This window comes from Lynx rufus, unplaced genomic scaffold, assembly GCF_022079265.1.
Source record: "Lynx rufus isolate CCGP_SWC_20201006 ecotype Redwood Valley unplaced genomic scaffold, mLynRuf1.p SCAF_7, whole genome shotgun sequence".
NCBI classification, from domain to species: domain Eukaryota; kingdom Metazoa; phylum Chordata; class Mammalia; order Carnivora; family Felidae; genus Lynx; species Lynx rufus.
The window spans coordinates 11,734,543-11,761,906 of record NW_025814889.1 but is presented as its reverse complement, the minus strand read 5'-3'; the positions used below and the strand labels follow the sequence as shown (position 1 = coordinate 11,761,906).

General features: G+C 48.4%; 1 protein-coding gene across 2 annotated transcripts in view; it reads right to left on the bottom strand.

The window, feature by feature from the left end:
- Window positions 1–3,655: 3,655 nt before the first annotated feature.
- CAMK1D (calcium/calmodulin dependent protein kinase ID) overlaps window positions 3,656–27,364 on the bottom strand; it is a 433,382-nt gene continuing 409,673 nt past the window's right edge. The window contains exons 7-11 of one of the 2 annotated variants that reach the window (XM_047067247.1): window positions 21,439–21,551; window positions 20,078–20,156; window positions 12,692–12,779; window positions 11,429–11,546; window positions 3,656–9,925 (exon numbers count right to left, since the gene is read on the bottom strand). In XM_047067247.1, coding sequence (XP_046923203.1) covers window positions 9,807–9,925; window positions 11,429–11,546; window positions 12,692–12,779; window positions 20,078–20,156; window positions 21,439–21,551 — 517 coding nt within the window. In that variant the 3' untranslated portion in view covers window positions 3,656–9,806. Of the gene's footprint in view, window positions 9,926–11,424; window positions 11,547–12,691; window positions 12,780–20,077; window positions 20,157–21,438; window positions 21,552–27,364 lie in introns of both variants that reach the window. The other variant, XM_047067248.1, reaches the window with a different exon arrangement.

The window sequence follows — 27,364 nt, the reverse complement described above, 5'->3', positions numbered from 1 at the left end:
GACAAGAACCTTGGGCCAGGTGAGTACAGAAGTCAGCTGTTCTCCAGGTCCGTGCTGGGGAACAGCTGGCCCTCATTAGAGGGGTCTGTAGGTACGCTCTTCTATGTGAATGCTGGTGGCTCAGCATCCCGAGTGAATTTCTCCATGAGCTGACAGAAACAGTATGGCCCACATAAATAGATCTTGACGCACTCAAGAAAGAAGATGGAGTGTTGAAGCTAAGGCCATGTTATAGAGAGAGGAGAAGAGGGACAAAGAGGTAGGCAAGAGGAAAAGGGTTAATAAATTGGCCACGAGCTGCATTTTCCTGGCCCACTGTCTTTCTGGAAAGAGTCCCCTTGCTGATGGAAACATATTAGGTGGATGAGCTCATGCTAAATACAGTTCCTCTCAAGGGAGGCTGGAAGAAAACAAGAGATCTGAGACACTTTCTTGAAAATAAATCAGGAGCTTTGAAGATGGTCTGCAGGAAAACAGCAGATGACAGGGAAGTCTGCATGTCAGGGATGAAACTCTATGTGTATGAACAGAACTTTCCAGAGATAATAATCAGAGCAGGAGGATAGACTAATTTAAAAAAATCCAGCAGTGTTATGATTATTGTTTGCAGCTCTCATTCTAGATCAAATCCAGCTTCTGTGACATTTGTCCTTGAGACATGGAACAACAGAACAGCAGAAAACATATGGGCTGCTTACACAGTGACGCCTATGTCCCTTCTCTGGTTCCTCATTTGTTGGATGACATGTAGCACCAAGCTGAGCTATTAAAGATGAATTTCTCTTGGAGATGTGGAATGGACCCTAGTAATGGTGATGTAATGTTAACTGATTTGATTGTGTCAATCCCCAACTCAATAACTGTCAGTGGTCCCCAGTTACCTACTAAATAAAGTCCAGATTTCATGGTTTGGAATTCAGTGGCCTGGACAAAATCATGAGAGGCGATGTGGCTGAGTTGAATCAGCTGACCTTGGGAAAATCACTGAAAATTTCTGAACCCATCTGTGTACTAAGGACACCTTCTTTGTCAGGATCATGGTTAAACGAGATGTCAAATGGAGTGTGCTTAGCACTATTCTACAGCTCAGTAAATGATGGATACATGACATCATCATTACTATTCGTTATTGTTCATGATACTAACAACAAGCCTCCTCCAACCTGCCTTTCTCTCCCTGTGGCTTGCCCACACCTAAGGCTCCTGCCCAGGGAGATAAGTACGATTCCAGCCACATACTGTGTGTCCAGCTTCCATGCTCTTGCTCATGCCATTCCTATTAACTTCTTCCCATCAAACACTACCCTTCCTTCCAGGCTCATTCCAGAGCTCCGTTTTTCATGCAACCTTTGAGGGTAGGGTCCATGTCAGATTTACCTTGTTTTTTTCAGTATACATAAAAATCCTTGAAGATAGCAGATGCTCAAAACATGTTGAATGAATGAATGAATGAATGAATGAATGAAAGCTTATCACAGGGTCCACCTAAAAGGCCTTGCAGGGAATGGGTGAGGGAGAGTTTGAGGGCTCTGTAGGCACTGCAGTCTAATTTCTCTGCTCAAGGAGATAAACTCTCCTTGAGACCCTCGCATGTGACAAAGGAGGCTAACACGTTTTCCTACAGCTATGAAGCCACCTCATGTCTGTAAAGTGTTTTTATATGTACCAACTCTCTGCGATAGCCTCTTGAAGGCTCATACTCCTCTCCTCCTCTCACATCTCTGGATGAACCCTCCCCCCATCCCCCAAGAGCCCGTGCCAGGTCCTGAGCTCTCAGCTGGCAGCTCTCCTCAGCCTTGGAAACCTGCTAAAAGTTCTGGTTGTCCCACCACTCAGTCCGATGCCCCACGGTCTGCTGGGAACATGCAAGCCAGCAGGCACCGGACGGCACCCTTGTGTGGACTGGGCAGAAAAACAAGCACCCTTTTCCCTGCGCCAGGGTGCAGGGCCTGGTGTGGAGGGTGTGGACCAGCAATTGGCCCCCACTACTTACTCCCTCAACTGGAAGACCCTGTATGGGGGGTCCAAGAGTGTGTGTGCGTGCCCACACAGACACTCTTTATGAACAGCTAATATAACAGGGGAAATTATACACTCTAGGGGCTCAGCATAGACTTTGCAACCAAATATGTAAAAAAACAAAAAAAGGAACTAATCACAACTTCTCTTTCTTGGTCTTTCTCAACTAGAGAGTGCTGGCATAGCCAAGTACATACATGCCCCCAAGACCACAACTAGCCCAGCCAGACGGCTCAGCACGCGTGTGAACTGAAGACATCCTGTTTTCAGAAGCTTTCTCTATAAAGTAGTTTCGTTTCAGCCGCTGTTCTTGGGGGCATGGAGAATCAGGATTGGGGTGTACACAATCTGTACCCCCTTTTGCCATTAAGCTCTGTGCCTGCTGTGGTCAGGCGTAGCTCTTTTCCGAAGGCACAATCCTGTAACTATGTAAGAAGTCTTTCCTTTTTCTTGTACTGTCGGCTCCTAAGTGCATTATGATCAATGATTCACAAGAGAATGTGTAAGACCAAATGTTAGCTGGAAAATATAGGAAATTTGGGGTGAACTTCAGTGCCTGGAGGCTAGGTAAATCTAGGAAGGACAGAGAAACTTGCTTGGTCAATGTGCCTGGAGCCAAGTACAAAAAAAAATTGACCTGAAACATTTCAACTCTAAGGCATTTATAAACACCAGCTTTCTATCAGGATTCATTTTATACTTCAGCGCATTTGCTTTGGCTAAATTTTCAGTCACACTTGGCAAGTCCTCTCTTTAATAAATCCTTAACAAAGAGTTTTCAAAGGTGGTTAGGTTACCAAAGTTCTTTTTGGTCCAAAAATTTGCATCAACAATGTCACCTATGAACCCCCTGAGTGATCCCTTTGCTTTCATATGCTTTATAGTTAGGGTCTGGGCTAAGAGATGCCATAATCAAATCAGAAAAGACTAGACATCCGATGGCGCGCACCGTATTTCTTTGGGGCTCACTTAGATCCACAACGGCCCACGCCGTTTCATCTGATATGGCTGCTGGGACAGCATTAATTCTACATTTCTCTAACACACATCCGGTTCATTCCCCCCTGCAAATAGCCGCTTACCATTTAGATAGGAGGAATTTTCTGGTCATCAGAGCTAGTCCCCACCATATGTTTGGTGACCTATGAAATGCAGCCTCACCCCCCACGCCCCCAAGAAAGAAAGATAGCAGGCAGCCTTCTGCTCAGAATGAATCTTTTTGGGGGCATGGAGAACTCCAAAGCTGTGCTGATCCAAAATACAGGTATAGGCGTGTGCCCGCTCACCCCCTACTCAGAGAGGGGTTCCCAGAAATCGGCTTTTCCTCTAAGCAACTCAATATCCAGCTAGTGCAATTTGAGTTAATGGGCGCAAACCAGCCATTTTCTGCAGCAGCAATGAAAAGGAGAGCTTTGTAAAGTGGGGCACCCTCCCTGGGTCCTGAAGCCAAGATCTGCCTGCCCCTTCCTGTCCCTGGCACTCCGGGCTCATTGGGCAGGTGACATAAAATATTTAGGGAACCCTATGTGTTTCCAGGGGTTCAAACTCCCTTCCCTCCAATCCAAACTATGCAAAGAGGAGAGCTGTTAGCACAACCCCCTCCTGCTCTTTATGAAGGAAACAAACCACATACATCTGAAGGTGATTAATTGTCTTTATTGGAGGAAAACAAGAAGTCATCAATCTCGTTATCATTATGATAGAAATCTTGATATGTGTACATGATTGTCAAGGCAGAGAATCATTTGCTACATAGGCCCATGAACAATTTTGCAGTGCCGCAAACCTAGGTGGGTTAAACTTCTTGCAGAGTGTTACATGCATGGAATAAATGCACAGTTTCCCTTCTTTGGGACGAACGTGTTTTTTATGGAAAAATTGAACCAATCACAAGCCTCATAATAATAGACGCAGGGACATTCCTGGATTCGTCGCTGTAAGCTTTTGGAAAACATGCTCGCTCGCTGGTGGGAGGGCTCCGAGAAGGGCAGTGACATTATGTGTAGTTGACTACAGCCAATTTAGAAATTGTTCCAAATTTTATTCTGGACGGAACGTGCCTTTTATGTTGTCCAACTTGAATGTGGCACTCAGCTAAATGTTCTCTGAAACAAGCCACCCGTCTTTTGAAACAAAGATGCTGTAGTCTCTCTGCTGTCATTGGATGGCATGTCATGACTCTGATGCCAGGGCCCCGGAAGGAGGGGGACAGGCCTCTGTGTGTATGACCAATGTCCAAACAAGCGATGCGCTCCAGTTCCTTCCTTCTCTCTCTGCAAAGCCCGGCTGCCCGCCCTGCCCCGTCCCCTGCCTGTCAAGTGCAAGGCTGGCAGGACGGCCTGACAATCTCAGTCTGTCCAGATGAAGGTTTCCCTTTGAGGAGTAATTTACTTAGTGTTTGGGGCTTTGGGGTCCCTGGTGGTGACTCACCTCTATGACCGAAGCCTCACACACTCCTCTTTTTTTTTTTTCCTGTCCATAAGAAAATAAAATCACCTCTAAGTAAAATAATTCAGTAAATAATCAGAAGACATAATCACTGTATGAGAAGTTCCCTGGGGACCAAAAGGTTAAAAGTAGATCTGGCAAATGCAGAAGCAGCATTAGTACAAAGGGTGAACGGAACAGTTTGTCCCTTTGGTGTAGAAAGATACAGACACCGAGAAGCCATTCCACACTTTGTCCACGAAACCAGACCTGGCAGCCACATGCAGCGGGCTTGGCTGCTGAATGCACAGCCTTTGGGTTTGCAGAAGCGGAGCCCCCCACCCCCCCACCCCGGAGCCAAAAGCCGAGCCGCTGCAGCCGCAGCCGCAGGTGGTGGGGAAGGCCGGCCTGGAAGGGCTGCTGCTCCTTCGGGTCGGGGTCAGCACGGAGCAGGCGGCGGGCCGGGCCTTGGCCGGCATGCGGGGCCGACTTCACAGTGGGGCCGGGCTCTTGCGCCCTGGCCCAGGCTGCGGACCGTGATGCACTTGGGGCCACAAGGACGGTAGGGGCGGAAGGGGGCCTGGGCTTCTGTCTTCCTCCTTCTCCTCCCTGCCCGCCGTCCACAGGAGAGCTCTTCAGGCTAGCTCATCTGCAGGCTGCCTTTCTTGGGGTCTTCAGGAAATAAGCCCCCTCCCCCTTTTCGGACTTTGTCCAATTCACCTCTGCTATCTCAACATTTTCAACTCTGAAAACCAAAGGGTTGGAACCCTTGTGTGCAAATGTCAGGTACGTTTGCAGCCGGGTGCCCCCTCCCCACAAAAAATGGTGGGTTCCATACAGGTATACACTTTTTCTTTTTTTTTTTTTGAAACAAACTGAACAGTGTTTGGTCTGGAATGTGTTTAAGGAAAAGGCAAACTCTGCCGAGGGAGGGGGGACAGAACGCGGAATAGTACTGGTTCAGAAGAACATGCAAAGGTTTCGTGCATCGGTTGAATCAGAGGGCCTTCGTTTCATTTGCCAGAAGTGAGCGTGTGACCCTGGGAAAGAGTACATCTTAGTTCTGCTTATGGAATGGGAGGACCTGCCCTTTGCTGGCCCTTGCTTTCCTTTTGCACAGCCAAAGGAAACCCTGGGAGTCACACAGAGGAGGGGGTGTTGCTGGCTGTAACACAGAGGCAGTCACCCTGGCTCTCCTGTCTCCAGCCCTGGGGCCATGGTTCCTACCCGGCTTCTCCAGTGCAAGGAAGCAACCGTACCTAAAGCTCTGGGTGGGCCACAGAGCCCTGGTGGCCAGAGCCTTAAGATGCTGAGTCATCTCCACTGGATATGGCCTTTTCTTTCTGTTGAAAATTACTCATAGAATGTCAAATCCCAATGGGTAAATCAGATGAAGCTGTCACTCCTCGAGAGAGAGAGGGTCAACCCCCTTTCAGGAGGGGTCAGTTGGGCTCCCTCCCCTTTGTCCCTGGTGTTCTTGACCTTTGTTCTAAAGAGGAGTTCCCCTCTCCCACCCACAACCCATCCAGGATAGGCTGGACACCAAGGTAGGTAAATGAACAGGATGAGGTCAGTGCCGGGCAGGTAAATGAGTCTGAGGGTCATATGCCAAGTCCCTGCCATCAGACGGCCAATGCTTCCTAAGTGCCAGAGTCTTGCCCATTGAGCCAAAGCCATCTTGCTTTGCCCCACGGTGGACTACTGAGTTTCTTGGACATTGTGCTGACAGCTAGTTGGAGAGTGGGACCCTCTCAAAGGAGATAAGCTCTTGTGTGGGGATATGAAACTGCTCCCCGCCTGTGAGGTGGGATTTTAGAAGTGACCAGAATCATTGCCATAGTCAACAACACTAAGCCACACATGCTTTTTGGTTTTTTGTTTGTTTGTTCATTCGTCTTTTGGTATGCTTTCTACATGGCTCTTCTCTTTGAAAAGGAGACGTGAAGGGGAACATTATCCTGCTGTTCTCTTATGGGGTCAGAGGCAGTAGGAGACGGTAAGCCCTGCTGCCACGATGGCCATGCGCCGTCCTGGACTAGTTGTCAATCTATCTGGGCACCTTCTTCTTTTCCCAAGGGCTTTCCGTGGCCCTGTGTGCTCCCCGTAGGCATTCCCTGCCCTCTCAGATCCAGCTGCCTTTACCCCATCCCAACCCAATACCCCAGGCCGCAGTGTACTCGCCGAGGGAAAGCAGTGAGCAGTCCACACCCCAGGGTACCCTGCTTAAGAGCAGAAAGCAGCTGGTCATGTGGGGGCTCTGTGTGGGCGAGCACTCACTGCTCATTTCAGACCAGTGATGGCTTTGCCTATTGCCTCACTGATGAGATGAAAAGTGGGGAAGAGGAGGAGGGACAGACAGGGCAGCTGAAAGACCACTCAAGGATAGTTCAAAACGTCATATTCAAATGAAAAAAAATAATCCACTAGCTCTGAGAAGCTGAGGAGACCAATGGTTGGGGGAGGGGCTGGGGTTGAAAGGAAGCCTGTGATGGAGCTGGTGGCCATCTGTTAGCCTCGGCCACATGCTGGCTTCCACAGCGAGTGGAAGCCGTGGGCACGTATGAAAGGCTCAGCTACGACTGGTGGGATCTGACATCAGCGAGGGTCCCGGGATTTAGCCACCCCGCTCGGCAGGTCTTAACAAAAGGCACGTTCTGGGTTTATTTTCCTCTCTTCCTAAAACGATAGGAAATAACCTAAGTCCAGTGGCACTGAGACAGAATGGATTTGCCCGATGTCAAGTTCAACAGAGTTGGCTTTTGAGCTGAAACCAGTCCCTACACATCACACTGCGTTGTTGACGCATTCCAGGCCAAGTGCAGCCACAGGCTCATCTGAACCACAAAGAGGATGCTGGCCACAGGGCCTTATCTCCTGCCTGTTCTGCACTTCTTGGTGAGACATACCTTCAAACTAACTGAATAGAAGGTACACCCCAAATATCAGCTCTAGGAAATAATCTAATCACCCATGAGAGAATTTGGCTTCAGAAGTTGCCCTCCAAATGCAACTGACTGCACCTAGTACAAGGTGCAAAGAACTGATAGCCAGTCAGGCACACATCACAGGTACCAGATTTGGGCACATTATCACCCCGTTACATCTAATTCCTTGTTTTCTTGTACTGTAGAAACAAGAATGTTCCATTATACTTGGTCGTAAGCAACACCCTAATAAAGCCCCTGGAGAGAGACCACAGTTTTCTGATACTCTGTAATATTCATGCCATTTTCCTTCTGCGGGCATGGCATTGACACTTATCCAACTCACACAATGCCTGCTTCTCAACTCGGTCTGTGGTCATTTTATAGACATTTTTAGTTTTTTTTTTATTAATCGTGAAGAGCGACCGCCTGATTTTCGCTCTGGATGCATGTGTGGCAGATGCCAAGTGGGATTCCTGCCAAGGGGCTGGGTGCATATGATGCATGTTGGGAACAGGGTAGACCGGCTGTCTGTCTTCCTGTCTGCTCTTATACGTACCTGCACTGCCATACTAATGGAGGCAGAATGGAGCTGCTGAGCCTAGAAACATGGTGTGTATGTGTGTGTGTGTGGGGGGGGGCGTGGCTATCACTAAACATTTGGCCTGGACACAGGCATAGGTGTGGCTTGACCACAAGACGGCTTGACCAACAGGACCTGCTGAATGTGGCTAGCTATAGGAGAAGGGCAGGAGGACCACAGCCAGTAGAGTTGTTGGGCCATCAGGCAGACCTACAGGGACTCATGGCAGGCTTGAGGCTGACGGTGTGAAATGCAGACTCATGGTATTATGGTGGGCAGGGGGTCAAGGGAGGGCTTTTGCAAACCTAGCATTTGGAGCCACCTGCAAGCCTCTGCAAGAGAGCCTCCTCAAAGCCCCCTTGGGAAGTGGTTTGCCCTGGGTTTCACGCCGTGCTCTACCCTGCACACCTATGCATCACATGGGTAAACAACGCTGCCCGCTTTGCCTGGGACATTGCCAGTTTTAGCCATGAAAGTTCTACTTCCCAAGAAATTCTTAAATCCCAGGCAACTGGCACCTTTGGTGACACCACCACTACGGGTCTTTGGTTTTCAGACTGCCCCGGTCAGAGGGAGGGCTGCGAGTGCTGGCTGGCCATCACCGCGCTGGCCAGTGTCCTGCTCGCCTGGCAGGTCACCTCTCCTTACCACCCCAGATAAATGGACTCTTTTCCAAGGCCACTTCCCTCTCCTCGCCTGGGTAACATTCATAGAAGAACAGGGTAAAAATCTGCAGAAACAACTTGTGTGAGTTGGAGGCCATTTTAAGTGTAAGATTAGAAATGCATTTTTAAAAAACAGAGAGACAGCGCGAGAGAGATTAACTTTAAAACTGCATAGCTGAGAGCAGACCACTCTGTGTTACCCTCGTGAGAAATATAAGCTGTGTGAGACATTCCCTTTAACCAAAATGGCGTCTGGTTCCTTCTGGAAGGGAGGCTCTTATATCTTTGCTGGGTGGGCATCTCCTTCACAGCAAGTGAAGCCTCTGAAGTTTAGCCTTAGTCTTGGGGGAGCAGGCTTCTTTATTTCTGACCACTGATGGTGAAGGCCCCTAGGGTCTCTGGTTGGCCAGGGGCATGCTGGAGGGGGTGTCGGAAAAGGTCTTCTGCAGGTTCCCTCCCCAGGTGGCCCTGGAGACAAGACAGCCTCACTGGACTGCTGAGTTGTTTTCTTAAAGAGCTGCCTCTCCAGGGAAGGGGAGAGAAGGAGGAAAAAATAGAAGTAAAGTGCACTCTTCGCCTTGGAGACAGATTCTCGATCCTCTTATTAGAATTTTTAAAAATACCTTTACATTCCCCTTGGAGGGAAAAAAAACAAAACAAAACACCTCTCTTAAAGGTTAACATAAAACTCAACTACTGATAAGCAAAAGATACAGGTCACGTGACTAAGAAGTAAAGATCAGAAGGGCATATTTCTTAAAGGGTAAAAAATAAAACCCTAATGCGCAATATTTACCAAGACTTAAATAATCCAGTTGAAACCTTTTTTGTCATTAATGAAAAAATACAACATAGACGGTTCCCCACACCTAGAAGAGCAGAAGTGACGACGGTTGGGAAAGAGGACGAGGGAGGTCCGTTCTATCAGAGCTTTGCAAGATTCATATGTACAGCACCAGATCCTATCACGTCAGCTCCCTTGAGTCAGTACAGTTTGTGAGAAACGAACACTTCAGAATTGCAGTATAAAATATGGCCATAAAAAACTTCTGTCTTCCAGTCCTGTGCAGGAAGGCGCACCATGCAAGGTGGGATCACTCTGGAGCGGCTGGTGGTGCTGGCGGCCCCGCGGGGGCGGTGGGGGCCCCCTTCCCCGGCCCCGCCCCTGGGCCCCACCTCCAGAGCCAGTCACTTGCTCCCGGAGTGCACTGTGGTCACAGTGGCGGGCCTCGGTCTCCGCTCCGCCCCCACTCCTGAGACCCCGGATGAAGAAGAAATGAAACTACAGAGCGTGGAGGGCGCCAGACCTGCAAGGGGGACAGTGGACACAAGGGGGTCGAAGCTTCAGAAGAAAGTATTTGCTCCCCTTTCCCACTCCAGGGTTTGGGGGGACGGCGAACTCTTACACTCCTGTCTCGAAATGTTCACCTACCTGTAGGAAAACCTTTGCAATGTGTCCTTGAAATGCTTTCTTCCTAGACACAACTCTTCCCTCCTGTTCTAGCTCTGACGCTGCTGACTGCTTTGTATTTGAACGTGACATGGTTTGGCATCCCTAACAGGGTAGGTACCACTCACCGAGCACTCACTATGTACTAGGCTGCAGGCTAGGTGTTGACTACATGCTGTTGTTTGTAACAGGCCCCATGAGTAGAGGTTTGAGGAGTGAAGACAGAATGTGATCCCCCTGCCGACCCATTTCGTGTGTGGTCTGTACTCCTGGCTAAGGACCAGCTGTGACACAGAGCACATCGAAATGGGGCCGTTTGCCTCTTCCTCCAATTCCAGCAGCCCCGGCCTAGAAATATTGCTCACACACCGCCCTACTATGCTCCCTGAGAGTATACGGTGGCATCAGAAAACCCTGATGTGGGACGAGTGTCCTGGAGCTCAGCTCCGGTAGCATAGTTCCCGGTGACCTTTACAGGCTCCGACGCGGGGAGATCCATTAAATGTGGGTCTACCACAGCGTGCGGTTGGGTCAGGGGACGCGCATGGAGATTTCCAGGCAAAACGGACGGGCTCACATTCCCAAATGAGATGGGATGACTATTTAGAGAGGGAGGGAACCATTTTCTGAGGGTCATGGGATGGAATGTGATGCCCAGAGGGGGACCAAGCTGAAGGGTTTCGGTGATCAGGGAGATGAGGGCCAACAGGGACCATCAAGGCAACTGGCCTGAGGGGGACAGAAGCCCCTGAGATGGCCTACTATGGGATTAAGATAAATAGACCAGGGAGCAGTGGGGAGTAGGGGAGAGAAATAGAGTATGTCACATGCCCTCAATGATGTAACAGCCTAACACAAAGATGAAAGTGAAATATTCTTACTATTACTCTGACTGCAAAGCCAGTGCACATCATATAATTCAGCTCCAAGCATCATCCTCCTCATCAAAAAGTAGGTATTAAAAGCCAATGAGATCAGGCTGTCACGCGTCTCTGCCGCCCTTTCCTCAACCCCTGAGAATGACGCGCAGCGACAAGCGAGCCTCGGGGGAAGGAGACGGATCCGAAAGTGTCTGGGCTCTTGTCCAGACAGGTATGGCTGTGCAGCGCGTGAGCCACAGATTTCCCATCTAAAAATGGAGCTCATCATACCTACGGTTGTGTGTGTATCGAATAATTAAACGTTTCGAAAACATTCTTTAAAATTAAATAACGTCCCAGGGTTGCTGGGGGACATGCAACGAGAGGAATTAAATCAGAAGTGCCTGACAGCAGGAGCTCGCAAAGGACCGTGCTCGCCTCCCCGCCCCAGATCTGTCTGACACGCCAGTTGGAAAGTTCTGTCTTTGCTACATACGCACAATCTTTTTGGCTGGCCAAACTGAGGCTGCTTGAAACGCTTGCATTTGAACTGTCCAGGCTGCTGCCGAGATGGAGTTTCCTCATGTGTCTCACAACGGCCGTGGCATTAAATGCTTGCTGAAATTTAAGAAAGGGGAAAAAGGCAGACACAATAGTCCAGCTAATTAGAAAAGACTCAGACTGTGTCTGGTTGTTTCTTCTTACTTACCCCAACCATTTCCAGCTTCTTAAAACGTTCTCATGATACTTTAGAAAGGAAGCTTGTCTTGCCCCTTCTTCCAAAACGATGCTAATGTTTTGCACCCCTCGCCCCCACTGAAATGTTTTTTGGAGATTTAAACAAATACTCCTCTTTAGACATAGTAAACGTAGAGGATAAATGTAAACCAATACTCTCCGTCATTTAAGGGAAGTGACTTTTAGAATAAAACGTGTATTCTAGTAAGACGGTCTCTTAAAAGGTGACGCTTTAAGGTAGTTTTAATTTTCCTATTATGAGTGCTTGTGTCCTAATAGCATTTCCTCCGAATAAAGCAGGTCAGTGGAATTAATTTTGTTTCCCCGCACTGATTAGAACATAGGGTTTAGGTAACCAGTTGATGACCAGGAAAGCTCAGTGGTATAACTCCATCACATTTTTAGCTGAAAATATCGATGAGTTCAACTCAGATTCCCTGTCTTCCCCCACCCCCCTTTCCTATCACTTTCATAAAAGTCAGCTAGTCAAAGTTCCAGCAGCAGAAAGGAAGACAACAGGAATTATGTTCTTAAGAAACAGCAAATGAGTAAGGGCTGACACTATTGCTATTTTTGAATCACAGAGGGGAAATATTAAAGCCATACTTCATCCCTCCCACACCATGACATCCCCTTTGAGTCTTAATGGTTATCAGTTAAAATTAGCAAGATTATTTGGGTGAGGCTCTGGGGACTTTCATCAAACTCGGGTGATAGTAACCTTGAGAAATAATAAATGCTCCAACTGTAGGGCAAGTTTCATGGGGTGGTTCAATTCATCGCAAAAAAAATTTTTTTGAGGTGGGGGAAGGGCAGAGGGGGAAGAGAGAGAGACACACACAGAGTGAGAGAGCGAGAGAGAGAGAATCCTAAGCAGTCTTCAGTGCTGTCAGCTCAGAGCCCGACACAGGGTTCGATCCTATGACCTTGGGATCATGACCTAAGCTGAACTCAAGAGTTGGACGCTTAACTGACTGAGCCACCCAGGTGCCCTTCATTGTAAATGTAATGAGCCCAAGACTTACTCTCCATTTGCTTTTTGCGAAGTTCTTCCGGATCTGGGCACTGACAGACTCGTGGATGTTTTTGTTGAGGGCTGTGTCACCAGCGATCCTGAAACAGAGGCAAAGATGCTTCTTCAAAAGGGTTTCTTGAGGGGGGCGGGGTGCTCTGACACCGGGTCGCACGCTGCTTTCCCAGGGAAGCCCCAACCCCGTCCCTGTCCTGAGGTTCACTGAGAGGGTGGCTTCCCGCTGCCCTTCCAGGCTGTGTGGCTCTTGTCTTACATGCACACCATCTGCCACCACCGCCAAGTCCTGCCCCCCTTCTATACTCAGCACCCTCCCAGAGATTCGTTGACCTCTCTGCCTGGTTCCCACTTCTCTTTCGGCCCCAATTCCTGCGACATCAGAAGTCACAAGGCAACTTGAATCCAGTTTTCCCTCCTTTCCCTCCGTCTCCGTCTCCACCAGCTCTCCACCTGCAGTTCTGAGGTCCCACATGTGTTTCCTGCCTGGTCTGACCACCAGATCCCTGCCCAGGGCCGTCTTCCCAGCTTTCTCCTGCTAGAGGCCCCTTCCTTCTGCCCTTTCCAGGCCCTCTGCATCACGGACCTGCTCACATCCCGGGCCCAGAGCATCCTTCTGGTCCTTTCCAGCAGTTAAGGTCTGCCATGTTCTCACCTATACTTCCTCCATGCTCAGGGAGAGGGTGCCCAGCCTCAGCTCAGCCCTGCTTGCCAAATCTTCCCTTGCATTTCCCATAAGAATTCTCTGAACTGCTGGGACTGGATCCACTCTGCATTCAGCTGGGTCCCTGATGTTACTGGGCATTAGTTCTTGCTTGTTCCATAGCCTTCCACCAGCAGGGAAGAGGGTGGGTCTGCTCTTCACCTCTGTCCTTAGAAACTACCTAGGAATTATCCTCCTGTCCTGTGACTTCCTCCTCCTGCTTTACCACCTCTCCTTCCCTCCCTTCCTCCTCCCTCCTCTCTCTCTCGGCTTACAATCTCCAGGCTCATTTGGTCACCTGGAGGTCACTTGCAGCTCATTCTTCTCCCACACACTCCCCTCAACCTCGACACCACCCCTGCTCTACATTTAGTCACCTGGCCTTCTCCCCTAGTTTCAGAGGAAGCTGTGTTTTGCTCTCATTCTTTTTTGCACTTAGAACCTTCCGTATCTTCCCTTTCATTTTTTAAAAAGTTTTTAATGTTTATTTTTGGAGGAGAGAGAGACAGAGCATGAGTGGGGAAGGGGAAGAAAGAGAGAGGGAGACACAGAATCCAAAATAGGCTCCAGGCTCTGAGGTGTCAGCACAGAGCCCGACGCAAGGCTTGAACTCACGAAGCGTGAGATCATGACCTGAGCCGAAGTCGGACGCTTAACCCACTGAGCCACCCAGGCGCCCCATCTTCCCTTTCATTTAACACCAAACTGTTAAATTCTAGGCTGGTATCTGTTACCTATGAAATCATTTTTTGCATCTGAAAAGTTAAGGGGCAGAGAGAGAGATGCCAGGAACACTGACCATCCTTTCTGGCTGGAAGGTGACTGGTTAGTGAGGAAGTGAGGAAACTTGTCATCTCCCAGACCCAGATGGCCCTGAACCCCAAACAGCCTAGATGCCACAGTATTATGTCCAACTGTTTTGGGGACATGAAAAGAATAAGCTTAGGACTTCTTCAGACAGATTACCCCCGAGGAAAAATCTGTCCCCACCCACCCAGCCTTTCACTTTAAAATCGAAAACATGGTTGATGGATGTGATGTTTAGTCTGTGCCAGGCAGGGCCCAACTTTGGAATGCGGTCTGATATTCCCGCTCCTCCAACCATAGACTCTGTCTTTTTCCCAGCGGGGCTGCAAATCCTTAGTCAAGGGGACACTCAGAAACTGACTCAAGAGAACCAGGTTTCCAATTCCAACGACTGCCAGTCGCCCCCTGTCCCCAGACACACATCAATGACACAGAAACAGACTAGCGGGCAAATCCAAGGAACAAGGTTAGCGGACTGCAGACATCTTTATTAAGCTCTTCCTGCTAGACAATTCATGTGAGTGTTTCCTCCTGCACCGTTTTTAAATGCTACATCCTCAGAAAAGAAGGCCAATTCCAACTCATTGGTGGCCAGTGCTTTCTTGGAAACGAGCAGGCAGAAGTGGTAGGAATACGGGGTTCCTTGGGCTGAGCACCACCGCAGGGCAGAGTGACGCTCCAAACCAAACAGACCCGCGAGGGGGTCAGAGAAACTCCCTTCTCTGTGGGCTAGCATGGGCTGAGATGTAAGGAAAATGCAAACTTCCAATTATTTTAGGAATGTTCCATGCTCGCTTCCCACAGTCCTGGGGTGTGCTGTAGCTGAGTAAGACCAGGCAGGGCAGACGTGGCCCAGAGGCCCCCGTTGGGGCACTCTCCTTGGGGAAGCGAGGCCACCTTGGCCCATGACCGCACACGATCTTCCTCAAATGGGCACCGTCATGGAAATGGTTACTGCTGCTCACAAGACAGCGACATTACAATGACAACATATGACACTCACAATGCTCGGTGCTCCTGGCTTTAGCATGATTCATCAGCAACACCAGAGGCACAGAATCCTAGAATTTAGAATTGGAAGGGACTCTAGTACCTTGATGGTCCTAGGAATTGAATGATGCCTCCGACACAGAGGAATCTCCTTATAAATCTGTGCACACGCACACACACACACACACACACACACACACACACAAAGCTATGGTGCCCACATTCCATTCCTATCTCCCTTGTTTCTACTTTTTTAAATATTTGATTTTTAAGTAATCTCTTCACACAGCGTGGGGCTTGAACTCACACACCCAAGATCGAGAGTTGCGTGCTCTACCGACTGAGCCGGCCAGGCACCCCACTTTGCTTTCCAGTTTTAACCTCATGCTAACAATGCAGATGGCATTTGTATAAATCAGACTTTGTGAGGTCTCTCTTGCTCTCTTTTTCCACACCCAAATCATCAAACTCCTCTCTCCTTGCCTTCTGGTGTTTTTGTGTTCTGTACGTGGTCTGCTGTACCTCCATAGGTCTGATTTTGCATTTTTCTAGCCACTTTCTCAGGACAGGCTTGGTGATGCTGCTGTGTACCCCCAGAGACCAGTTTCCCAGACTCCTGGGCTGCTTCCCAATTCCTACGGTCAACCAGAGCTCAGCTGGCTGGAGCCCAGAAGAGGGGAGGCGACACAGGAACACTGAGGAGAGGGCTGCAGATGCCACCCTGGCCTGGCCAACACACGATGTCCCCTCCCAGGTGGACACATTGCCAAGTGTTGCCTGGGGCATGGATGCCCAAGAGTCACCATTTGGTTTCCTTGTCAACGCAACTAGAGACAGAGGTTCAGAACTCTCCGAACCAGATGAACAAACCCCATCAAGATGCTTCCCTGTAAGAAGGAACGGCTCCCATCCTGCCACTTGCCAGTTCCTACCTTTGGCCAGCAGCTGCAGGCTGCTGGTTCCTCACCATGTGTCGCCACGAGAAAGCCGTAGCCTCTCATGGCAGGGGCTTGGGAGGGGCACCTGGGTGGCTCAGTCGGTTAAGCGTCCAATTTCAGCTCAGGTCATAATCTCCTGGCTCGTGAGTTCCAGCCACATGTCAGGCTCTGTGCTGACAGCTCAGAGCCTGGAGTCTGCTTCGGATTCTGTGTCTCCCTCTCTCTCTCTGCCCCTCCCCCACTCACAAAAGCAGATGTCTCCCTCTCTCAAAAATGAACAAACATTTAAAATTTTTAAAAGATCAGGGGGGCACAGGAAAGACCTGGCAAGGTGGGCCGACCACCCTACCCACAGACAGCTCTGAAAGGAACCCTGTCCTGTCTGGCACGGTCTGTTTTGAGTCTGAGGAAAGGGGTCTGGGACTTCCAGAGCCCCTCCTGGCTCTTGGTAGCCTTGGTTCAGCCGGAAGAGCGAGTGCAGAATAAGAGATCATGTTCTCTGGATATAATCGATGTGCCAAGAGCACAGCTTCTAGAATGGTAGCGTTGATAAAGCTGTGCTCCCTGGAATAATTACCCCACTTTCTGCCAGCTCTCTGTTGAATCAGGTGCTCTCAGCCCGAGCAATTTTACATAAAAGAAACAGGCATATCATAAATGCAGGCAGTGGGGCATTTCAATGATGTCTGAGTCAAGTGCATTCATTGGTACCATTTTCTAATGTTTGACTTCCTGGGATTTTTGAAATGCACGTAAAAAAAATTGTAAAGCGTTGGCAAAAACCCAGCTCTACAGTACAAAGGCATTAATTTGTGCAGCTCACACGTGGATACGCGGATACATCGTACCGTGACCCAGGCAGACAACTGTGAAGTCTGTCTCTAGCCCGACCCCCTTCCTGGGCTCCAGACTCACTTGGCAAAGGGCCCCCACCTTCAGCACCGGGACAGAGGGCTCCTGGGTCCTCCCTCCTGCTCCTCACAGTGGAGGCATCTCACCTGCCCAGGCCCTCCCCCTGGCACCTCGGGAAGGACTTCAGACCCCTCTGTCCCAGCAGCGCTCTGCCCCAAGCTGCGGCTCCCCACCCCTCAGTGTGTTCTCCATCCTGCTTCCTCCCCGTGGCTCCGGACAGGCCCCCTCCACCCTTCTCTGGGCCATCCCCCACTCCGCCTCCACTCTGCACCTCCCCGCCAGCCTCCCTTGCCCCGTGGCCAGCAATTCGGCCTCTCTTCTGCAACCGGTTGAGCTTTCTGAGACACAAATCTCATCACCTGGCTTAAAACCTGTCAGGGGCCCCCACCGCCCAAAGGGAAAATACAAATTACTTCCTACGGTAATAAATTAAGGGCAACTCCTATAGATCAGAGATCTGTTAGGTGCTAGGTCCTCTTCTTATTTGTATTATTTGTATGTCACGAATCCCTTGAAAAGCCCTGCAGGATATACACTGCTGTCATTTATGATTTCAGTCCGACACAGGGGCCCACAGAGCTCAGGAGCCCGCAGATGCAGTAACACATATTCTACCATTCCTGGTCTTTGGGAGGGGGGTAGCTGGGAACTGCCCTCGAGCAGGCTACCCCAGAGAACTCTGCCGGCCATGTCTTCCTTCTCGTGCCCTCCTGCCTCGCTCCTGTGCCCACGCCCCCTCCAGGAACCTGAGAGTGGTGGCTCCAGGACAGAGGTGGGTTTAGGCTCCTGAGCGAGGCCCAGGCCGCTTGCCCTGCCTGGAACACCTCCCCTCCCTGGACAGTCTGGGAAGGCCTTCTCTCAGGGAGACTTGGGCCCTCTGGAAGGCCTCTTCCAGACCCTCTCCCTTCTGTTGTTCGTCAAAAACACCTGGTGAAGGAGAGACCAGGTCTCAGCGGGGATCCTTCCTGTCTTCCACACAGCGAGGCCAGATTAGTGGACAAGTCCTAGGAAGGAAATTGCTTCCCTTCTTTAGAGGTTCTCTTTCCTCTTCTGTCAGATCATCTCCAACGTCTTGTACGTACAAAATAAGCACGCGCTGGGGTGTCATGTACAACATGATGGCTATGGTTCTAAGAGAGTAACTCCTAAAAGGTCTCATCACAGGGAAAAGAAACTGGGGGGGGGGGGAGGGTACCTAAGTAAGCGGATGGATGTTAATTAAACTTATTGTGGTAATCACTTGACAATACATACAAATGCCAAATCCTTACGCTATATGATAGACACCTTCCTTAAACTTATACAGTGTCCGTCAACTATATCTCAACAAAACTGGGAGAAAACAGAGTTTCATACAGCTTTAAAGGCCGTATGACTTCAGGAGAAATTCCCCTTAACAGCACGCAAAAAAACTGCCCTGCCCCCTACTCTCATCCCAAGCATTTCCTCCAATTGTTGATAAAGTAAGAAAAAGCTTTACTAACTTTATTGCCTCATACTTCAACCTGCTGTCCAATGTAACTTATTAAAAACTATCATTTATATAAGCTGATTAAAATATGTACAATCAAATCTACCTCCTTGTTCAGAAACATCTTCTCCTTCCCTGTGGCCCTTCCTGTCTTCCTTTTACTGGTCTTTACAGGGTGGTGCTGAAGAGCACTTATTTTGAAGTCCGTTCTGGCCGGAAACCATTCTGGCTTCACCACTAGGTAGTGTTTGCGCAGTCTTGGCTAAGGATAAGTTAGTTACCTTGTCTCTCTAAATTGATTCTCTTATCTCCGAAATGGAGATAAAACCTACTTATGGAGCCATTATAAAGAAAAACATGAGATGATATGTTAACACAATGAAAATAGTACCTGAACCAGAACTCATGCTCCATAAATGACAACTCTTGTTATACATTAAGTTACAGATCTTCCTTGACTTACAGTGGGGCCAAGTCCCAATAAATCCATCAGACGTTGAAAATACCATATACTGAATGTGCATTTTAAGACACCTCACCTACCAAACATCAGAGCTCAGCCCAGCCTATCCTAACCATACTCAGACCACTCACTTTAGCTTATAGTACAGTTTCTACTGAATGTGTATCTCTTTCACACCGTCGTAAAGTCAAAAAAATCATCGGGCTGGGGACCGTCTGTGAAACCAGGTCATGAAGCTCCCCTGAGCAGGTCCCCTCTGGAAGACTAACCAGCGTGTGAGACTCTGGAGGAAATGCTACAGGGTAGAATAGACAAGGGGGCAGTTTTCTCGAATGCTTTTTAGGGGAATTTCTCCTGAAGTCGAAGTCTGTTTGTTTTCATCAGACCATATATTCTGCCATTCCTGGTCTTTGTTTTCAGATGGCTGCTCCTGGCAGTTTAATGAAAATACCTTAATGAAACATTTACTATGTGCCAGACATTGTGTTAAACCCTTCACAGGCACAATCTCAATTATTTCTTACATCAGCCCCGTAAACTGGGTATCGCTGTTCTCATTGTAAGGTAAAGAAAATGGAGGCTCAGAGAAGTAAAGTATAAATGCAGAGTAACACCTAGGGGATCGTGAAGCTGGGTTCAAACCTGGTAAGTGGCTTCAAGGGCATTGAGGAGAAATGTAGTCATACACAACACCACGCACTATCGATAAATGCCTCTGGGGTTGAAGGCACACGGAGATGAAAAGCATCTTACGAGGAGAAGAATAACATCAATTCACTTCCCTATTGAACGGTAAGCTCAAGGAATCAAACTCCAATCTGAATGACTCCTTGAAGAATGACCTTCAATAAAAATGATCCTAAAATACTTGATGTAAAATGAAAACCCTACAGCTACTTTTTGTATGCTTCGCTTGTCCTCCATGCATTCAGAAGACTGTGTCCTGAGGGAACAGAGTAGCTCGAGTGTCGCCTGGGGGACGGGGTGAAAGCCACTGGTTGGAGATGAAATCATTCCACAATTAAGAGCAGCTAAGAGGGACTTTACTCTGGGAAGGCATCAGATGGCATTAGGTCCTTCTACTGGGTCCTTTTTCTTACCATGGGTGCCGAGCGGCTTGCTCACAAGTGTATCTTTTATTTGGATCTTTCTCCATCAGATTCCGAATGAAATCTTTTGCTGTTCAAAAAGAAAGCACAAGGGGTGGAATCAGTCTGTGGCTTGTGATGTGACAATCTGATGCCACCAGGCCTTCAGGAACATTGTGTGGCACATGAAAAACAGACCAGCCCCTCCCATGCCCCCCAACCCTCTTGGGTACCTGGACATGGGAGGCAGGCGGGAATCAGTGTTTGGGGGAAAGGGAAGCCAAGACTTGGCACTCTTAAAGGGTGACACTGCGAACGAGGAGGCAGCCAAGCCAGGCGTCGGACCCAGCCTTCCCAAGTCAAAGCCCTTCTCTTTGGCAGCTGGTGACATCTTTGGTTCAGACATCAAACGTCTTTGTTATCATATGCCTCTCCCTGAGCTCATTGCTGCCAAGAGAGCTGCTTTGTTGACGTCCTCTCTGTGTTTCAGACATCACTGATTCAACAAAATCCCCAAGGCCTCTACCAAGGCCACCAGATCCTGGGCAGGCCCTGCGGATACACAGCCCTCAAGGAGCCCCCACGCGGCCCACTTAGCCGATCACGATGAACATGCAATTTTGCTGAGGAATAAAGCAGGTGTTTCCAGTTAGGAGGAAATAACTCAAATAATAAAACGCGGTATCTGAACAGCTCACCGGTAAGTGCAGGGCTCTGCCCTATTTATTATTTCATTTAATCCTTGCACCACCCACTTTGGTAGGGAGGAGTATTATTATCATCCTGACCTCCTCAGGAAGACACTGAGGCTCGAGAGATTCATCAGTTTACGTGAGCCTTGGTTTTGATCTTTATCCCTGAGGAGGAAATGGTGAACGGCTCTGGGAACGTTTCAGTGTGGCACAGGAGCTGAGACGTGGGCTCTGGCGTGAGGGCTTGGGTTCAAATCCCAGATCTGCCACTTACTAGCTGTGTGGTTTCAGTCAAGGCATTTCACCTTCTGGGGCCTCAGTTAATTCACCTGTCAAGTGGGGATAATAGTAACACCTATCGGATAGGTTGTCTTGAGGACCAAGTAAGCTAGCACATGGGCACAATAAGCACTCAATAAATGTTAGCTGACACTGGTTCAGTCCTGGAGCGCCCAGATCAGGGCACGGCTAAGAGTGGTGGAGGAGTCAGTCCCGTCCCTCAATCTGGCTCGGGTCAGACGTCCCCAGCCTATCTTCCACATGGCAAGTCAAGTCCAAGTACAAAGCTAAGGAAACGTCCTTGGGAGCCTCAGGACCGCTCCGAACCCCCCAGGCCTGTCACAGTCAGGTGGTCTGGACGTAGGGTCCCAGGGGCCACCCATGGGGAGCGGAGATACCTACCAGAGTCAGAGATGTCGTCCCAATAGGGCGAGTCAAACTCATATTCCGCCTTGAGGATCTGCTCAAAGAGCTTGGAGTCATTTTCATCGTAAAAGGGAGGGTAGCCGCAGAGCCTGGAAGACAAGACAGTGTAAGGATCTGTAGTGGCTGCACATCCACGGCGGCGGCTGGACATTCTGCACGGAAGGAAGAGCCATTTCCACCCAAACTGAGAAAACCTGCTGTGTGTATGTTACAAGTACCATGTGAGCAAAGAAATCACACATGCTATGGGCAGAGGCGGCACAGAGCTAAAACTGTGATTTGATAAGTGGCAAAGAGGTGATGATCTAAAGTAAACACACACGTAAGTCCACCTTTCCATGTTATTAACCAGAGCCCCGTATACTCCCAAACCAACCCCCAAACCTTCTGTGTGCAAGTGCTTCTCATCTTATTGTCTGTAATACTATCCCCAGCAGATGATGGGTTGGTAACCAATTTGCCACAAGTTCCCCTAAAATGCACATTACCAACCTACCATGCCCAAACTGGGTATTTGGAAGGTCACAGTTTGGGCCATTAACATACAACAAATATAAAAGCAGAAGTCGGCACAAATCATAATGCTATCACCCCTCTTCCTCCGAACCCTTTCAAAATTGATCTTTACAAGATTATATTAGGGTGTTGGTGCAAGCCACATACAGTTCTGGAGGTACCAACAGTCAGCTGACCAACCTAACAGGAGTGAAAATGTTTCTTAGATGCTCCAAATACAATTCATCCCATAAGACCATGGGTTCTCAGGCAGTCCTGCTTTCTGCTCTGATGTGCATTACCAGGCCATGATGCATTTTCTGGACCAAGATTTCCTCATTTGAACATGAGGAGGTCAGACTAGAAATTCCTAATGTTCTTCCTGGCTTTAAGATGCTGTGGCTCTATGATCCCCCCGTTTCAACTTGTTTGCATGGCTAGGACACCTAGGGAAGGATCCAGTACATGCTTGAGACCCACATGGGGCAGGGGCAGGCTTTGGTCGGGACTGGACATCCAGGAAGGGGTAAGATAGAGTCTGGAGCTGCAAGGGATGGGCAGAGCAGGAGGCAGGGCTGGATTCTAGAAGTCCCGGACACAGAGCCGCATGGCTGGTTCTGGGCCCACGTCAGCCTGGCGGGTGACAGCTGCAGTGGGAGTTCTGCCCCCAGACGAGCCCTGAACCTCCCCACATAGCTGAACTTTGTTCAAAATACGGCTCCAGCATAGAGATCCATTTAATGAGAACAAATGAACAGGAATCAACAGGCCTGTGAGGGATTAGGCTGTCGGCAAAGAAGAAACTTAATAAAGGTTCAAAACGCTGGGTTGGTACATTCATTTTCAGCTGCTCGGGCTGTGACACAGGGTGTCACCGGTCACGCTACCCAGGGGGAAGGCTGATGACATTTTTAAAGGCTGTGAGACGTTTTGTGGGCCGATAAGTTTCAAACTCATCTATCCCCACAAGGTTGATTTAGGGGCTAAGTGCCTGGAAAATTTCATTTTTAAAGATTTGCTGCTTTTGGCAAAATGAGTAAGAACCAGGGTTCTGAAACCACGGAGCACATATTTCACTGCCCAGGAAATGCTGGAGCCGCGAGATGGATATGTAAATGTTTCCCATAATGAGGATTTGGGCTAAATGAAATGTGCATAGTAGGAAAAACAGAGCAAAATGTTAGTTCGTCTTGGAAAATAACTGAATTTTAGATATGATAGGTTTTTGTTTATTAACAGCTGAGTGTGTTTTACTTTACAGTTTGGCTTTCTTTCCAAGGGAAAAAAAAACCTTTAAGAAAATTCCAGGAAAGATTTATTCTTCTTATGCCAATTTTGTTAATGTATATCCCAATTTCTTGTATTTCTTCTGGTGTTTAAGCTCTTTTGGACGGGGGATAGAATACCGCTTATGTGGGTATACTGAGGATGTAAGGAAAGGATGCAGATCTAGCTTGGAGATGAAGTTAACATTAAGAAAGAGGATTTTAAAATAAGGATTGTAAAGGAAGAGAAGGACAAATAGAAGTTGTCGAATCTTCCTCAGATCTAGAAATTTCACAGAGCTCCCTGGCCAGGCTATTTCATTAGGAGGTTTGTGTGGAGGGTCCAAATAGGAGAACAAACAACTCTGAGTGGTTTATCTCCATATACAAGAACACTGACTTCTGCAGTCTAGACCTACTGGCAAGTGGAATCTTTGTGTTCTTATTTTATATATCATACCATTTAAATAATGTACAAGTTATCTCACTATGCATAGTCAAAGACGATAAAGCCATTCCCAATGTTCTAGACCTAAAAGTCTGTGGTTCAGAATGAACATCTGGGGCACCTGCGTGGTTCAGTCCATTAAGAGTCCAACTCTTGGGGGCGCCTGGGTGGCGCAGTCGGTTAAGCGTCCGACTTCAGCCAGGTCACGATCTCGCGGTCCGTGAGTTCGAGCCCCGCGTCAGGCTCTGGGCTGATGGCTCGGAGCCTGGAGCCTGTTTCCGATTCTGTGTCTCCCTCTCTCTCTGCCCCTCCCCCGTTCATGCTCTGTCTCTCTCTGTCCCAAAAATAAATAAATGTTGAAAAAAAAAAAAAAAAAAGTCCAACTCTTGGTTTCAGCTCAGGTCATGATCTCATGGCTCCTGGGATCGAGCCCCACATTGGGTTCTACACTGACAGCACAGAGACTGCTTGGGATTTTCTCTCTCCCTCCCTCTCTTTCTGGCCCTTTCCTGTTCACTCATGCCCTCTCTCTCTCCCTCTCTCTCTCTCTCAAAATAAAAAAAAAAAAAAACTGAAAAAAGAAAAAAAATGGGAATGACATCTAAACTTACCAACCCAACGATTGATGGTCATGCCCAATTATAGGCAACACACATTTCCGGGGCTCATCGATTTCCTCCATCCCAGCCTCAGGACGGTCATCCAAGGGGAACCCTTAATGTCTTCAGTCTTTCTTACTATGCCGTCTTGTCTACCTGTGGCACATTCATGCAAATGTACTGCTAGATTCTACTTTAGTCTTGACCGAGCACTTGTTTTAGGTAAAAAATGCCTCTAAGAGCTTTGCTGTATGATCTCATTCGAACTTCAACTCCCCCAGGAGGTGTGGGCCCCTAACACCTCTGTTCACCCTTTAGAGCCACTTTCCACTCTGCTTTGTGCCCTGGGAGGCTGACCTGTATGGATACTTGAACGAGGGGTGAACTCTGACATCCGATAGGAGGTGGCCAATGGGGCCTCCAGGGGAGATGGTGAAGGAAGGGGGGAGTCAGGGATGGGATATGTGTTGGCCTGGCTGCTCTCATCCAACACTCAGGCTGGCTACACCTGCTGACTGAGGGCCACTGCTCCCTCTCAGGGAGCAGACTCTACCAGGCACTCCGCCTCAGATTCTGGAAACTGTTCCCCATCTCCCTTCGCCACCTTGGATCTAGGGGTGTTTACGTCTCAGTCGCTAAGAAGCCTGGGGTCACAGTCCCTTGCACAATTGTCATTTTAAAGGCAAAGAAGCTAATATGCAGCAAAGTCAGGACTTGAGGCCTATCCATCTGATTCCGGCTTTGTGTTCTTAAATATTTTGCTTTTTCACTCAAGGGAAAAGAACTGAGAATTGAACCTTATGCTGCAGCCTTGACTTTGAATCCTCTCTGTAGGTCATTTAGTTTGCCCACCTGCCTCTTCATCTGCAAGTAGAACCCAGTGATTGACCCTACCTTTCCACCCCCCTTTCCTATGCTCTGGGTCTTGTGTGCTAAGGTGTTCAGAGTTGGTTCCCCACTGGGCACTTTTTATTTCTGGACCAAGGTAAAGGCATGTACTTTACCTGGGCTACCCTCCCCCTTCACTTGCCTCTGGTACACCCTTGAAGACCAGTGGAGCTATTACTAGGAAGACCTAGCCCCTTTCTGCCAGGTGGGGTAGGTGCTCTGCTCTGTGCCCCAGTGACAGTGGGCAACACCCCCAGTGACACTTCCTACACTGCACACTGCCCTGACCTGTCCTGAAGGTAGGACCATGTCTTAGGTCTCACTCTTGTCTTTGGATTCCCAGTGGCCAGCCCCGGGTCCACTCATAGCAGATGCTGAGTAAATGCTTGGATGAACAAATGTGCTCTGGAAGAAGAGGCTGCACCATTTGCTGTTGAGCCCCCTGGCTGGGCTTTGAAACAGAGATAAGAATCTAAGATGTAGGACAGCCCCCCACGCCCCCAGCCCAGAGAGTCCTCGAAGATCCCACCTACCCTGACTCCTGTCTCCTTTACCTTCCCCTGCGGGAGGCAGTATGCTCTGCATCATTGACAGACATTCCAGAAGAACTCAGTGTGCAAGGCCCGGTGTTGGGAGCAACCTGGACTGTCTTTGTAGAGAGAATGCAATGTGGCTTGGTTGACCTAAAATGCCCCTGTTGGGCGTGGACACAGCTCATCGGGGAGAAGATTTTCCATGAAGGAGAAGGCTTTTAGCACAAACGAATGTGAAAATCGGCGATGCCCAACCATGGCTGATTCGGCAGTGCACAATTTTTCTTGGAAACTGAAATCCCGTAATAGCTTGAGAGCTCCTGCTGAGAGGCCCTGTGGGTTTAATGGGGTAATCATGTTACATATATGGTCCTCTTGATTGTCTGCCCTTGGCCATGTATCTGTGTCCCTCTGCAAATGGGTGCTTGCTTAAAAGGATTCCCATGCAATAATCAGTTGCTACCTCTTTACCCTTTTGTGTAATTTTATTTCCAAAATTCACCTCAACATATTGGGGGGAAACAGTATGGAGGTTCCTCAAAAAATTAAAAATGGGACAACCATATTATCTAGCAACATGTCTCCTGGATATATTCCCAAAGGAAATGAAGTCAGTACCTTGAAGAGTGATATACATTCTCATGTTCACTGCAGCGTTACTCACAAGAGTCAAGACATGGAAATGACCCCAGTGCCCACTGACAGATAATGGATAAAGACATTGTGGCATATGTATAAAATGATATATTTTCAAGCCAAAAAATAAGGTGATCCTGTCATTTGCAACAACATGAATGAAATTGGAGGACATGATGCTAAGTGAAATAAGCCAGGCCAGAAATTTTAAAAACCTGCCTGACCCCACCTATACAGGGAATCTAAAAAAGTCAAATACGCAGAAGCACAGAATGGCGGCTGCCAGGGGTCAGGGGGGAGTGGTGAGGGAAATGGGGAGATGGTGGTCAAAGGTCAAAATCACAGATCTGTAGGGCAAGTAAGTTAGAGATTAAGGTACAGTGTGAAAGCAATAGTTAACACAGCACTGAATACTGGACATTGGTTAAGAGAGTAGATCTCAGGTACTCTCATCACAAGAAAACATGGTAACATGTCAGAATATATGTTAACTAGCTTGACTAGCAATCATTTCACTACGTATAGTAAATCATCGTGTTTCATACCTTAAATATATACAATTTCTACTGAAAAAAGAGAAAGGATCAGCCACATTTAACATAAGGCAGTGACTTTGAAAAAGGTCACTTCTTGAAGCTTAAAAGAAAACTTAACATGAGATCTACTCTTTTAACAAGCTGTAAGTGTAGAGTCAACTACTGTTGACTACAGGCACGATGTCGCACAGATCTCCCGAGTTTACTCATTTTTTGTAACTGAAACGTTACATCCATTGCTTCCCCATTTCTCCCTCCTTCCAGCCCCTGTCAGTCACCATTCCACTCTTTGATTCTATGAACTTGATTATTTTAGACACTTCATGTGAGTAGAATCACGCAGTATTTCTCTTGCTGTGACTGACTTCATTTCACTTCGTGTAATGTCCTAAAGGTTTATCTGTGTTGTCGCATATTGCAGAATTTCCATCTTTCAAAAGGCTGAATAATATTCCATGTCTACATATTCTACATTGCTTTAAAAATGTTTTTAATGTTTATT